The following is a 14,849-nucleotide window of genomic DNA, read 5'->3' as shown; positions in this document are numbered from 1 at the left end:
TAGGTAGAAGCAGACACCTGCAATCATATGGAGATAATACCCACGCAACTACGGAGTACGGAGTACAGAGTATACAGTATGTACTGCAAGTACAAGTACTCCGTTCCTAGGTAAGTACTGTTGTATTACCTACTCTCCGTGAGCTGTGATGCTTGGCACCCACCGCAAAAAAAACAAAGGTTACCTCGACTCCCGAGTGCAGTCCCCGCGCTGCGCCCCTGGACCCAGGGGTCTACTTGTAAGTACCTAGTACTTACTCAGTATCTTGTAGCACTGTATGTACTGTAATACCTGTAATACTACCTACCCTCTGCCCGTGTCATGCTACCGTACTTGTCCCTACAGGTAGGTATACCACGAGGATGCCTGCACCTCGTCAGGCTCACTCCCAGCTTCTAGCTCTCCTTCTCTTTAACATGCTCATCCCGCCTTCACCTTGCCTAGTACACGAGCCCTGGACGAGGGGTCCATTGTACCACTACATTCCGCTGTTCTCCTCAATCTCAACCTCATGTCTCTTCCCAGTCAATGAGGAGAAGAGGTAGCAAGGATCCCTATCGTCGTTGGCTTCGCCGGCCATGACAACATCGTGAGCGACTGGCCATCGCTGCAGTCCCAAGTGCCAACCTCGACCGAGCTTTTGCCTCTCTCGCCCTATCCTCCTCTCCCCTGAGCGCACCAGAGCCGACGATGAGGGTCGAAACCGTGTTGCAGCTATGCGTGGTGCTGCTGGCCAACTCCGCTTCGGCCATGGGCATTCGACGAGGTGCGTTGGAACCGATTGCTGGCCATGCTCTTTCCGCTCGCCGTGACGGGCCCCAGGAAAGATGAATGCTCGCTCACAAGCTGTCTTGGAGTCGTACAGGCATCGGCACCCCCAACAATCGTCACATTCGACGAGCTTCTCCCCCCTCTCCACTGCCCATAACCGTCCGGCAAGAAAACGCAGGTCATCAGCAGCCCAGCTCGTATGCGCCGGCCGTATACCCATCCTCGTCATCCACGACGTCGTACACCACCACCTTCGCCAAAAACGCCACCTCGACCACGTCCTCTCCTTCTTTTCAGTCCACCTCCCATCACCCTGAACCCATAGACTCTGCCGCTTCGTGCCAGGGCAGTGTACATGGCACAGAATGTTCCCAGGACAGCCACGGGAACGGCCGCTACACCCAGGCCGCCTTGCCGGTCAACGACGAGCAAGAGTGCATCAGCAGGCCACGCGGCAATAGGCCGATAACCAAGTTTTCGATAACACATACGTCGACGGTGACGTTTTATGGCAAAAAGGGCGACTACACTCCGCCGTTCCCACCCATCGTGACCCCCGTCTATTGTCCACCGGCCGACGCGGCCAATCCCGAGGTGACTCCGCCACCCCTCTTGCACGGTTCGGGTCTCCTGGGAAGCCCGAGAAAGAGCAACGCCAGGTTGATGCCGGCCTTCGCCGGGTCCATCATTACGTTCATCACGACGGATAAGAATCCTGCAGTTGTCTTCTCCGAGGAACCGCCGCCTCGCTTCCAACCAACCTTGGGTCCGGACCAAGGTGGACAGGCCGGCGGTGTTGTCCACAAGTCGGCAAGCGACAGCGGTGGTGGTGGCGGTGGTGGTGGCGGCGATTCTGGGAAGAACATTCCGGCCGGAAACGTTCATCGGCCTCCCATAACAAGTGCACCCCGTCCGAGCTTTCGAGTCGTCGCCCAGGGACGCCAGGTCATCATCAACGACAAGACCTTCTCGGATGCGGAACCCGGCGCGGCATCACGCGTCGTTGCCGTTGATGGCGCGCTTTTTACCATACTTCCCAACGCCGTCGTCGGCGTAGGAGCGACGGTGCAACGGCCACTTCCACCCAACAGGCCTGTTTCCGTCGCGACGCCGGTGGTGGCCGTCGTCGGTGGCCTAGACGTCACCATATTCGAATCGCACGCCGTCGTCGGTGGTGTCACGTTGAAGCTGCCCGAAGGCAGAACGGCCACCGTCGTCAACGGACATAGTGTCTCAATTAGCCCGGGCACACTCACCGTCGACGGCGAGACCCTCCATTTTAAACCCAACGAGCCGGCGCAGGAGCTGGGTGTCTTGGTGAGCGGGGGCGAGCTTCTTACCGCTGTGGGACAGAGCATCGTTGTCATTCACTCAACCACCATCACCTATGGTCCTGGAATCCCCGACAGGTTCGAGGCCGTTGACGGAGACACCATCACCATAGGTCCCTCCGGTGTTTCCGTGCACGGCATCGTCCTAGGCGGACCGTCGGCCAATCCCACCACGACAGACTTCGAGATTGTGGGTGGAGCAACAATCACGAGAATCCCGCCCACCATCGCCGTCATAAATGGAGTTACATTTGTCCTCGGGCCGGGCACTTCGTGGACCACGACGGTCATTGGAGGGCAAACATTCACCATAGGGCCGACGGGCCTCGTGGTCGGAGCCATAACTCTAAACTGTCCCTTTGGCGCAGAGATTGCTACGACCATCGTCCCGAGCGGCACATGGCTTGACGAACGTCCCATCGAGACGGCGGGGAAGCAGCATGACGCCGATGATAGTGCAGGAAGTATGCTGCCACCTGGACGTTGGATAGCATGGACGGCTCTTTGCATAGCGGCTGGCGTTGGAGGTTGGGTCTAAGCAATGGCGCACCGAGCCGAGTCGTCTCAGAATCGGTTCAAAGATGACTGGCCGATTGCGACACATGCATATCGCAGAAAGCGGGGGAAGGTTTGCTTGTTTGGAACCAAATAGGACATGTAGCGGTATTCATACGAGGCTGGAAATGGCTGGCGGCTTGCTTGGATGCTTGTCTCTGGATCCTTGGTGTAATTATAGTCGAGTGGCAATTGCATACAATAGATGTAAATATACGTACATAAGCTGCAATATCGCTAGTGTTGAACGACGATGTGGTCCGGATCCTGTTGAAGTTCTGCTGGCACCAACCGACTCTTCATTCCCTTTCTCCTTCCCAAGGCGGACAAGGCGTAGCATCTCGGCTTGTCTCGTCTGGAATTCGCTGCTTGCTTCATGGCCAAGTTGCGCCCAGGTGGCCGCGACATCCAAGATTGAACGAAGGCCGCTAACCATTTCCGCTCGAGCGCTCGCAGCGCATTGCGGTCATTGATGAACATGTGTCGCGGCTTATTCGGCTTCCCGTTTCCTCATGCCCATCGCATTGACGTTCGAGGATAAGGCGCCGTCGTCCTGGACGCTCGACGCTGAAGGCGACGGCGAAGGTGGCACGTTCTGATACTGCAGGCTGAGACGGATGGCGAGGGCAAGGCTTTCATCCTCGTTAGCCACGGGCTGCGATGATCCGGGTTTGCCAAACGTAATGGGCGAGTGGTCGGCGTAAGGCGAATGATCGGGCGAGCTCGAACGCTTACACTTCCTGCCGCTCTTGGGCTTGACCCTGATGGCATAATCAAAGCCGCCAGAGCTGTCACCACCCGAGAACGCGCCCGCGTTGGTCACTTCCTCGTCCAGCAGGGACAGTCGAATGGCGTCCTGAATCTGCTGCTCAAAGTCGGCTTCGTCATCATCATCGCCATCGTCATCCGCCACCGTGTCGGGCGGCAGGCAAGCACCGGTGGTGGCACTGGGTTCCGGTGTGGCTGCGTCCGTGGACGCCTCGACGAACGACGCCATTTCGTGACTTGCGTCCGCTGCCGAGTCAATCGCGCGGTGCTGCTCGGCTCGAAGGTAGGATTCCTCGGAAACGAGTTGGGCATACCGCAGCGCTTCCTCTTCCGTCAAATCGCCGAGAGCGCCTAAGCCGAAATGCTTGCGCAGGCGAGAATGCTCCCGGGCTCGATGTTCGTTCTCTCGCCGCAGCTCGGCCGCTTCTGCCGCAATGTATCCGGAAACAGTCTCGCCGAGTCGACGACTTGCTATACGACCGTGCATGTCGGCATGTCGATGGCGGCGCTTACGTCCGGTTGCGTCGCCGGATGAGCTATACGTCCAATATCGCAAATACGCCCCAACGGACAGGACACCACGCAGGATGGTGGCGTCGGGATCAAGATAGATTGCTCCGACTGCAGAGTGGCTTCTGTCCCACGAAGCGGGGTTCATGGCTATGGGATGGCGAGGCACGCGTCTGTTGGATCTGGGATTGATTGTTCTGATGGCATCCGACGTCGACGCCAGTATATCCCAGGCTTGAGCGAGCCCGTCGCTCCCTCCATGGACCAGGTAGAGGGCGGACACGGCAACGCATGATATCTCGGGGGACTCCGTCTGAATAACGCGGACGGGGCGGATACCCCGGGGGCCGCCCACTTCCCGGGCATTCCAGGCGAGTACGGCACCAGCCTTGGTGCCGATGGCGAAGAGTCGTGCTCGGCGCCCGGGTATCTCCCTTGCAACAGCGTTTGCTTCGTCGGACGAGGCAGAGGCTGTACCAGCTTCTCCTTGAACCTGGAGCGGATCCTCGCTCAAGGTAAGGAGGGAGCAAGTAGAACGGTCCAAGTCGGAGGCGGTGATTGTACAATGAGCATGGCAGTTGAGATGCAAACTCGAGCATGACCAATCATCCGGCAGGGGTGCCGCAGCGCGGAACGGGAGCTTTGGCGACGGAGGAAGGTCCGACATTTGAGTGCCAAAGAGCGAGGAAGCATGGGCTGTGGAGGCTGAGCCGGCCGATGGATCTCTCTCGTTTCCTTCTCCATGGGATAGCAGGGTTGGCTGCAGCGCCCTGGTGAAGCGGCGGACGCGGGCAGGTTGGCCCTCGGCGAGGCCGCAGTCGATGACAAGGATGCACTCTCCGGCGCCTTGGCCGTCGTCGGCGGCAAAGTCCACCTCCAACTTGCGCTGCATGTCCCAGCCATGGTAAAGTTTGCGGAAATGAGCGGGCCTGTGATGAAAGAATCGCTCCGTCTCACGGACCTCGGCTGCGAGCTGATCGTTGCTGCGCTCCATCGAGTTCAGCAGCCAGGCTGGCGAGTGCGTACTGGCGGGGGCAGCGTGGTTCGAATCGTGGTGTCGGGCGACGCGGCGAGTACCTTCGATGAGCCGCCAGGATGCCGACCGACCGGCCAGCCAGACATGGTTGGCGGCACGGGTGCGATCCACGTTGGGCCGATTATGCATGCTGGCGGGCTTGGGCACGTCGACAAGGTAGTACACCTCGCCCAAGGCGTTCAGGGCAACGGCCCAGAGCCTCGCGGATGCCTTGCGCCTTGTGCTGTAGCTGTCGTCGACCTTGAGCGAGACGATGGGTACGCCGGGGCTAAGAACCCATCGAGCCGTCATGTCGCCGTCGCCGTACACCGGCCGGTTGGCCTCCGATCCAAGCGAGAAAGCCGTGACGAGGCCCAATGCCGAGCCGGTCAGCATGCCGCACATGGAGAGTGTGGTGGCCGGTACGGCCGAAGACTTGGCTATCCAAACACTGCTGATGGAATCCAGCATGTCGGGGATGTGTGGGATGTCGGGGTACGTCTCGGCCAAGTCGGTACTCTCGACGGCCAGGTACCGGCCCGGACCAGACAGTTTCTCTCCCGCCCGAAAGTAGGCCCGGCCGCCAGGAAATCCCTCTCCCGCAAGCATTCCATACGCCTGGCTGACGTCCATACGGTTGGGGCAGGCCGCTGGTCCGTCCCCCAAACCGTAGGGGACAAGGTTGGGGGCAGTCTCATGCAGCAGAGCAGCGAAGAAGGGATCTTGAAGACCCCATTTCTCCATCTTTCCGCTTGTCGGATTGCTCATGGTCGCGACAGCCAGCTCTCCGGCGCCGTGAATCGCCCGAGACGCCATCGTCTTGTCGCCAGGTAAGTGGGCATCAAGGTTCGTGATGGGTGATGGAAGCTTCGAGTTGAAAGTCAAAACGGCACTTTTCTTCTTCGACGATCGGTCTCTGCTTCCCGCGGGGCCGACGCCCTCGTGACTGATTCCCGGCTTGCCTCGCATTAGGTTCCGCATCAAGCGAGTCCGGAAAAGGTACTCGCTTCTCCACGATGCGAGAGGGGTGAGCCTCCCAAAGAAGCGAGATTCGGATTCAGACGAGGTGGAATGGTCCGTTGGGGACTCAGCCGAGGCATTGGCTTCTACCTTGAAGGCATTGGTGCCGAGGCACGTGTGGCCCGGAAAGTAGCGCATGAAGGCCATGCGCCAGGCGTGCGGCGACGCCACGAGGGCATAGAAACGCTTCGACACCAAGGCAACGGACGAATGCGAGTCGGGGTGAAGATGGGAGAAGACGTGTGTCAGAATCTCTATCGACACCGTTAGGGGGCATGCCACTGCCAACGGTATAGATGGGTCAGGAGGAATACGGACCATTTGGAAGATGGGTGAGCTGGACGGCGTTCGTTGGGTCGGAGTGCCTCGCGGCGTCGAAAGCCCGAGCGTGCTTCGGCCTAGGTGGTGGTGCCAGGGCATTCTCGTAGTCGATGATCCTCTGGCCAAAGACGGTCCTCGGTGTGCCGAGATTCAGTTCATCTGGCTTCCGGGCGGGCCGAGACGCGTCGAGGTCGTCATCATCGGGGATGGAGGGTGGTGAGGCGGCTCGGGAGCTGCCAGAGCCCAGTGACGGTACGCGATGGAGGTGGTCGAGTAAGCCATCGTGGGCGAGGTTGGAAGATTTCGGGTCGTTGGGAATTTGAGGACCTTGTTCTCGACTTTCCGCGGCCTCTCGTTGCATATAGGTAGGGTGATGGCTTGGGTATCTGGTTGTTATACGACTGTGCGCCAGGTCGATGCACAGTCTGGCTGGTGGTCGTAGCGAGACGGGATTATCGAAGTCTGCCGTAGGGGCGTGCGTGGGATGAGTGAGAACGAAAGAGCGTGGAAGGGGGGGGTGAGGGGGGGGATGGGGAATGATTCTGCTTTGGAGTCGGATGGGAAATGCGATGGGATGCGTAGCGATAGGATGTGAGGTTTGTCGCTGATGTTTCGGCACATGTGCTAGGGCGAACATCTACAGTACGCCATGCATGCTACTCCGTACTTAGGCTTTCTAGTTGGTTCACGCACTGTACGTCTGGCACTGTGCATGGGAAATTGTCTGATGAGTCAATGAGCCGCTTGACCAGACCCAACACACAAACAGTTTTACACTGTAGTGAGTTGAACAAGGAGCCAGTCCCGCAATGAACCGTCAGCGACGGAGTGGCGACGGATATGATGCCTGTGCCTGTGCCAGGCCGGACGTTTTCCTCGAGATAGAAAGGTGCATGGCATACATATTACTGTTTCTCAGGGGTTGGCAACCCAGTTGCTGCTGGTCCAGGGTAGCCTCAATTTGTCGACCGACAATGATTACCCGAACAGGAACTTTCTCAATCAGTCCATTCTGTACCATCATGCTTGTGCTATTGCTACTGCGACGCACAGGGATGGTTACACCTCCGTTCGCATGGTGCCTGTGTCGGCTCTGGGCGCAGACCGACGCCAGGGCGAGGTTTACTCGTTTCTTGCTTATGGGATTTCGGACCAATACAGCACAGCTGACATTGGTCGAGTGACGTTGGCAGGCAGGTTGTCAGCTGCCGTTCGATTTCGGCCGAAAGAGGGCGGTTGTATTACTTGTACCATTTACTGCCCCCTTACCCATGGCCTTGCCCATATGGCCGGAGTTGACAGATCAGATACCTAGGATTATTTGTCTGGTTGGAGTATGGTGTAGTGTACTCCGTCCTCATGCACGAGCAACACCGCTGGTGCCTATGGAGTAGCTGCCTACTAACCCGATTCACGTGTACATGTATGAACTGTACAGGTGCTGGTTGCTGGGCACGAGTGCCTTTAGAAATGAGCAAGGGTGAGAGAGACAACCAACCTGCGGAGTACATGTGCCAGGTGCAGTAGGCCGGAGGGGGCGAGGGACGACATGTGTTGGAGCTGGCAGGGATTAGCAAGCCATGGCCGAGATCAAGCCAACCCATCGGAAAGTTGACGAGTGAGAGATAGGGCCCTTACCATTAATTACCTAACGAGTTTGTACAGGGATGAATAAAATCCAAACCTAGAACGCGTGTGTACGTTGTACCAAGGTGAGCAATAATACAGTACTTGCACTTTGGTAGCAGGAAAGCACGCTGCGGCCGAGGTCACATGTATCTCGTCGATACATCGAGCATCACTCACCCGCACCCACAGCCCAGGTCAAGTCGCCTCGTTCTCTGCACTCGTACCCATAGCGTACTAACCAATCTATCTACCAGGTACCTGGTACAACAATACTTGCAAATGCAGCCCGAGTACTGTACATGTGGATGCTACCATGATGTAGATGTAACAACAGCCTGATGCACGCCTCCGTACTAGGCCGGCTAGCTTGTCAGCGTGACGGGTCCAACTCGTACGACGAGAGAGTAAACTCCTCCGACACCTCCGTTGGTGATGACTCCTCCATCCATACCTGGTACCTGACCCGACCCGAACCGTGCTCGTCCTCATAATCCGCTCCGTCTGCCTGCAGACCTCCACCGGCCGTCATACTCGAATAGCTTCTAATAGCTACCCTCAACTTGTCCTTGCACACTACTCAGGGGTGACCCTACGCTGGAAGTTGGGCTGCACTGCGGAGGCAAGAGAACGATGCAGCTTCTCCGTCGTCACGATGACAGCCACCTAAACGCTAATGTACTTGCTACGGGCGAATACGCATCTGCCGTGGCATCCCCTCCTGCCCACCCTGTCGGGGCCTGCCCACCCTGTCGAACCACCCCGCTGGGATGCCTGTCGGGACATACCTACCTATCGCTTCCCTCGTCGAAATCATCACCCACACCTGCATCGCTCGCTGGCACCGCGTTGTCGGGTGCCGCGGTGACGAACCAGAGATGCAGCCACAAGTTATCCCACGCCACTTCCAGAAGGTCCACGAGCACGAGCACGAGCGTCCGTACCTACCCGTAGGTGAGTCGGCCGGTACCTGCGGCCTACGTGTGAACCCAAGTCCGTCACGTACTACCAAACCTACGACAAAGTACCTGGAGGCGGGTTCATGTTTATTTGCTCGTTCCAGCAAACCAATGTTCAGCCGAGCGGTGCTTGTTCCCGACTCCGTCTTACAGCCCAGCTCGTTGTCTTGCTATTCGCCCCCTCTCCAACGCGACGAAGTGGTCCACGCTCACGCCTTCCCTTTGGCCTGTCCCCGACATCTCTTCGCTGTGACACTTGCTCGGCCCTTGCCCGACATATGGTGACTGGCCTTGACCTCTCCGTCAGGTATCCACGCGAACCGCTTGACTTTCACGGCGCAAGAATTGTCCTAACAGAACGCAGCAGCGACAGGCAGCTCAAATATCTGGCTTCCGCCACCGTGCTCGAAAGCTGCCACATCGTCTCTCCATCGCTTCCGCACGACCCGTCGCCTCACTCACCTCACGCTTCTTGGACGAACCTTCCATCGTCTGCCTGTCTCAAAATGAGCTTACCTCAAGAACACGGGCAGAGGAGACCGGATGACACACTTTCCGTAGTCAGAGCGGAACTGGCAAGACCAAAGTATCCGCCCTCGACTCTCCAACAAGTCATCTCTTCTGCCCTTCCCAAGTTCGCTGCTATGACGGAGCCGGTTCTCATGAGGTACGGAACGGTCACGAACACGTCATGAAATATCGAACGGAACCCATTATATTTCGATAACCGGCTGAAATGTGCATAGCAAACCGGCACCCGAGGGACGGACACGCAGTCAAGGGATGGAACCCGTCACAGCAATGTCCAAATCCCAGCTCGTCGAGGAGCGAGGACGAAGGATGGCTGCGCGGTACGGCCTCGAGATCAACGCCTTTGACTTCCAGCCCGGTGCAAACGAAGGCACCGTCCTACGTGTCCACAAGCCTATTCGCATGCGCATCCGACCAAAATGCCACCTGCGTAGAGCTGGCTTTGCCGTCAACCGAGAGTGTCCTGGTTGCCGCCATGCCCGCTGCACAAATTGCTTCCATTGTCCTGCAAGGAGCCCCGAGCCTGACCAGGGCTTGAAACAAGGAAGGAGAGCGACCTTTGTCGTTCAGGCATACAAGCAGAACCCCCGTGCTTTTGCCGACTCCTTCTACGACCTCGATAACCTGGCACTCAAGCGACCAAGCAAGACGGGTGGCCAAGAATTGGTGTACAAGAAGCCCCGCCAACGTGTGCGGAGGACCTGCCATGAGTGTCAGACTCAGTTCCGGACAGGCGGCAAGAGATGTGATGGGTGCAACCACATTCGATGCACCGACTGCCCCAGAGATCCGTATGTGCCACGCCCACTGCGTGTGACCGGGTCGTCGCTGACCTTCCCGTCACAGAGCAAGGACAGACAAGTATCCTTTCGGCTATCCCGGCGATGTTTTTGGGCCCAATAGTATTCCTCGCTACGAGTGTGAGCATTGCAAAGCCCTGTTTCGGGCCGACGCTGAGTATGGAACGCCATGTCGGAAGTGCGGTCACGAAATGTCGAAAATGTCTCCTCGTGCCTTGCCTCGCAGAGTAGAACCGGAGCCAGATCCCGAGATCCTGAAGTCGATAATGGCAAAGTTGGACAGGCTCGCCATTGCGTGAAGCACGTCAAGCGTAGGCGATGAAGGGGGGGCTGCCTTCAGTGTGCTTGCATGTTGGCTAGGAGACTGCCGTCAGTCTGACCGGGATGGCATGGCTTTGTGGCGCCCTGAAGCTGAAAATGGGAGAGGGGGGGTGCGAGCATCCGGATTCAAGCGTTCCTTACCATGGTCTCTGGCAAGGTTACGCACGCTGAGCTGAATTGGAGGCGCAGTGCGCGGCGAACCCCTTTGCCTGCAGTTGCCCTGCTCGGTTACGAGTCGGTGCTGAGTTGTTCTAATCGCTTATCAACAAGCCTTCCCTGGATCACGCAGCTACCGATATCGATTTGACATGTGACAAGTCATCCCCCGTGTCCTTGATAAGACACTACATCGGCTGCATAAAGGCTGCGGGTGCCAACCGGCAGTGACGACATGAAGACTTGCGCGTGCGGTCCGGAGTATGCGTGGCTTGTGCTCGCAATCGCCCATGTGCACATCATACAATAGAACCATGATCTCGGATTTAAAGCGGCTATTCCGCCATCGTCGGCGACATGCTCATCTCGGCTTCCCGCTCAAGCTTGCTTTATTTTACCAGTGCCCAGACGGTGTTGCGACGTCGAGGCCATTGAACGCAAGTAAGCCCCGCCAGTCGGGGTGTGCGTTGCTGATGCACGTGTTTGCACACTCGAGAACCAGCGTCCGAGAGCTGTCTGTTCGGTGCTTGATCTCGATCGAATCTCTCGCCCACCAGGCCCTGGGGTGAATTTGCCTCATCCTTCGGCGTTCCCTCCCGCTTAACCACTGACACCGGCAAGCTCTCGAATGGGAGGCTCCAGCACAATTTTTGTGTTTTTAGGTACCGACTTGCCGAGCATGTCGAGCCTGTTCACGCGACAGCCAACGGAGACGCTTGAGCCATCCATCCTGTTATTGAGGTATGGATACTGACCCTCAATGTCGCCCTTGGCGATGGCCTCGTTGAATCCAGCTTCGTTCAAGAGAGGCATCAGCTGGTGCGTCGGATAGAAGCGGCCGCACACGGCCTTTTCATCCAACAGGACGTCTTCCTTCATCAGCACCCACCGCCACGGTTGCTTCGACTGGTTCCGCCACCGCATCTCGGCTTGCAAGGTAATGGGGAGGTTGTCAATTGGTATCGCCACGCCGGTTTCGTCATCGCCCTTTGTTATCTTGTACATGTTGCCACGGAAGCGGATGGCAGGTGGGTCGGTACGACGTAGGACGATGCTGCACAGGCCTAGAACGGACGGGCCGTTGCGTGAACTGCCATTATCCGCCGGCAGCTTGACGCGAATGCAGTCGCCGATTTCGATTCGCTCCGCGCCAAAGAAGCACCCGTAATAGTGCGTCGTCTCGATGCTGGGTTCCTCCGCAAGGGGGCTCCAGAGCGAGTAGGAGGCGTCGATCTTCGCGGCAGCTAGCTTGGAGGCGTCTAGGAGCAGATTATTCCGCTGCGGGCGGTCCTGCCTTATGCGTTGGAACATTTCGCCCCAGGCGACATGGTCAAACATCTTGTCCCGCAGTTCTGCTATCATCACGGCGGGCACACTGAAGGCTTGAAATGGCCGCATCTCCTTGACCGGCTTCTCTATCTCGGGCTGCTCCTCCTCCGCGTAGCCGATAGGGACCAGCGTGTAGGGGTCAAATCCGGGGGACGAAATGATGCCCAGTCGCCAGGAGTTGCCATTTTGGTACCAAACTAGCTCGCCAGCGCGGAACAACATGGGCGCTTGCAGAGCCCACTTGATAGTCCTGGGAACCGGCCGGTTTTGCTGTTGAGTCTTTGGCTGGACTGGGGGCTGGACTCTGGCCGGGACCTGGGGTTGAACTTGTGATGTCGGCTGGGCCTGGATCTGGGGGATCTGGATGCCGGTTCGAGCCTGGCCCTGTGACCCCGGCTGCGGCGTGATTGCTGGTGCAACGGAGACTGAAGGGTCGGCAGTCGCGGGCTGCTGAGACCTTCCTGGTTGAGATTGGGCTTCGCCGGCCACCTGCTTCTCTTGTGACTGCCCTGGGATGCGCGGCAGGGGAACAGGTGTTACTTTGTGGGGTATCAACGGCGCCTTTGGGGGTGCAGCGCTTGCCGGGGCTTTCACCACCGGGTCCGGGGGGGAAGGCTGCTTGGCGGGCGCTTCTGGAACGTTACAGTGGATGCAGCAGCAGTCTCTGTAGTCCATCGAAGCAGTCATGAGCCATACCAGATGAAGGCCAAACTCCTGCGGTGACTTGTACAACTTGCCCTTGATGGGGTATCCCGAGACCCAAAGATGCTTGGACTTTTCGTACAGCCAGTACCCCTTTGGGAAATGTAGATACCAGGGATTTCCGTCTGGGTGGTTTTTCGTTAGCAAAGTCAAATGGGAGCCAGATGGCAATGAATATTACCTTCCGGGTTGGGAGCCAGCTCTTGCTTCAGCAATATGCCCAACTTTACCCTCCATTCAACAAACCGTGGATCCGACTCCTCCAGACGAACCATGTGCGGTTTTTGCCTCGTTGCGGCAGTCAACACGTCTTTGGTGGCCTTTTTCGTCGCGTTAGTTGCAGGCGTTGGCCAGTAACCGGGACCTGTGTCTGAACCATCGCTGCGGGCGACTCGCATGACGTCAAAGTCTTTGAGCTCGGCCATTATGTGATTTCCACCGCCTCGGCGCGGAGAAGAGAGTTTTTTATACGCTTGCCTATTCCCGGGGTACTGCCGGCCAGCTTCTTCTTTGCCTGGGGGATTATTTGAGCAAGAAATCCTTCGAAAGAAAGTTTATGTGCGTGAGCGTGAGGGATGTTATCTCAGATCGAGCTGGCAGCAGCTTAGTAAGAAATAGCTCTAGATGCTGGCCATGTTGCCCAATTGAATAGTGAACAGGCCGGGGATGTTCCGGCTTCGGGCCCTGTGTCTCTCGATGCCACCGGATCGCGGCAATCAGGCGGTGACGCAGAGGTCAAGAGGCTGGACTCGGGTGGATTCGGCAAGTCGATGACATTCAGAGTCTTCCGCTGCGCGTCTACTTCTCACGAGGTGGCTCAGTAGAGAAGGCTGGCTGCCCGGGTTTCTGTGGAATCGTGGTGTTGGCGAATGGAGGTTCTGAAATCAAACTGCGTTGAATGGAGAGCTGTGACTTGCTTGCTTGATGAAGCAGCCACAGGCTCGTAATTTCCCATACGTGGTTGCGAGGACAAAGGTTGATGAGTCAGCAACATAGAGTTGGCACTCCTGCGAACATGCAACCACCGATGAAAAAATGGTTCGGATGGACATGGGCAGGATACTCTCATCATGATGATCCCGAAGGATTGGGGTATGCTTTATTGACTTCAATACTAGATCTGATATGCTGGAGCATTGCACCCCCTCCGGAGCGTTCCACAGCCGTTGGTCTACCACACCATTGCTGGACGGCAGTTCCATCCTCCAAGGATTCCCAGGTACAAGTTAGGTACTCTGGCAAGTATCTAGCCATTTCCCCTTGGAAATGCCCAAAGAGGACTCTGGCCGCAGGTCGCAGGCCAGCAGCAAATATGAGAGTCTCATAAACTACAGGCCTCGGCGAGAATAAGCGCGTGTCCTTCATATAGCGTGGTTTATGTGTACCAAGACAATATAATAATATATCGTCCATTTCTATCGGAGAATAAATTTGCGTTGTTACTTGTTGTGGTTCCTGGGGCTTTTCGTGCATTTGATACTAAGGAATTATGGCGTAATGTACGGAGTACGGAGTAAGAAACAGTTAATTCCAAGTGTTGCGCGCTTTTGGCCCTTCAATCTATGATGAACGTCATATAACTTTTACTAACGGTCGTACAGGTACATACGACCATAGGCAGTGGAAAATACTGGATCCCGTCTGCTCTCCACACGTCAAGCCGCTGACCGGCAGATTAGTAGTTGAGTCGGTGACGATCAGCGAACACCGGCTGTTGTATGTTTTTTTGCTTTACTTTTGATTTTGACGATAGCTAAAAATTTCTCCCATCGCATTTGTTGGTACTATTGATACTTGCACTAAATATTAATACTGTTTCTACCTGCACAAGTACTTATTGTACTTCTATTACTAATGATTGTAGGAGTACGCCATTCATTTGTACAAGCACAAGTAATAGATGTACAGTAGGCCATAGAGTTGTACTGTACAGTACGGAGTACAATTGGTGTAATTAACCTGTTGGTACGGAGTAGTTGGGCGCAAGTACTCCGTATGGAAAAAGTACATGTATTACGGAGTATTACTGTACGGTACATAAGTACACGCGCGTACCGATGGGTGGGTGATGAATAGGCGGCTGTTGAACCAACTTGCCCCGCCAAACTCATGCAAGCTATTAACGAAGTAAGTA

General features: G+C 56.7%; 4 protein-coding genes and 1 non-coding gene across 5 annotated transcripts; 3 read left to right on the top strand and 2 right to left on the bottom strand.

The window, feature by feature from the left end:
* Nucleotides 1-690: 690 nt before the first annotated feature.
* DCS_00709 (uncharacterized protein) lies at nt 691-2,640 on the top strand (the record flags this gene model as incomplete). The annotated part of the gene is made up of 2 exons (XM_040798046.1): nt 691-766; nt 866-2,640. 2 exons carry the CDS (start codon nt 691-693, stop codon nt 2,638-2,640), a joined length of 1,851 nt encoding a protein of 616 aa, XP_040658929.1.
* A 507-nt stretch (nt 2,641-3,147) lies between these two features.
* On the bottom strand, nt 3,148-6,652 carry DCS_00708 (F-box and WD domain protein; the record flags this gene model as incomplete). The annotated part of the gene is made up of 2 exons (XM_040798045.1): nt 3,148-6,224; nt 6,289-6,652. The coding sequence occupies 2 exons, from the start codon at nt 6,650-6,652 to the stop codon at nt 3,148-3,150; spliced, it is 3,441 nt and encodes a 1,146-aa protein (XP_040658928.1).
* Nucleotides 6,653-8,687: 2,035 nt separating this feature from the next.
* On the top strand, nt 8,688-10,506 carry DCS_00707 (uncharacterized protein; the record flags this gene model as incomplete). The annotated part of the gene is made up of 4 exons (XM_040798044.1): nt 8,688-8,871; nt 8,943-9,543; nt 9,623-10,198; nt 10,254-10,506. 4 exons carry the CDS (start codon nt 8,688-8,690, stop codon nt 10,504-10,506), a joined length of 1,614 nt encoding a protein of 537 aa, XP_040658927.1.
* A 778-nt stretch (nt 10,507-11,284) lies between these two features.
* On the bottom strand, nt 11,285-13,140 carry DCS_00706 (uncharacterized protein; the record flags this gene model as incomplete). Its single annotated transcript, XM_040798043.1, has 2 exons — nt 11,285-12,840; nt 12,897-13,140. The coding sequence occupies 2 exons, from the start codon at nt 13,138-13,140 to the stop codon at nt 11,285-11,287; spliced, it is 1,800 nt and encodes a 599-aa protein (XP_040658926.1).
* A 1,182-nt stretch (nt 13,141-14,322) lies between these two features.
* Nucleotides 14,323-14,438, top strand: DCS_r20. Its single transcript, XR_005881880.1, has one exon. It is a non-coding gene; the product is annotated as a 5S ribosomal RNA (ribosomal RNA).
* The last annotated feature ends 411 nt before the right edge of the window (nt 14,439-14,849 follow it).

Source organism: Drechmeria coniospora, chromosome 01 (genome assembly GCF_001625195.1).
Source record: "Drechmeria coniospora strain ARSEF 6962 chromosome 01, whole genome shotgun sequence".
NCBI lineage: Eukaryota > Fungi > Ascomycota > Sordariomycetes > Hypocreales > Ophiocordycipitaceae > Drechmeria > Drechmeria coniospora.
This window is presented reverse-complemented; position numbering and strand designations above follow the sequence as displayed.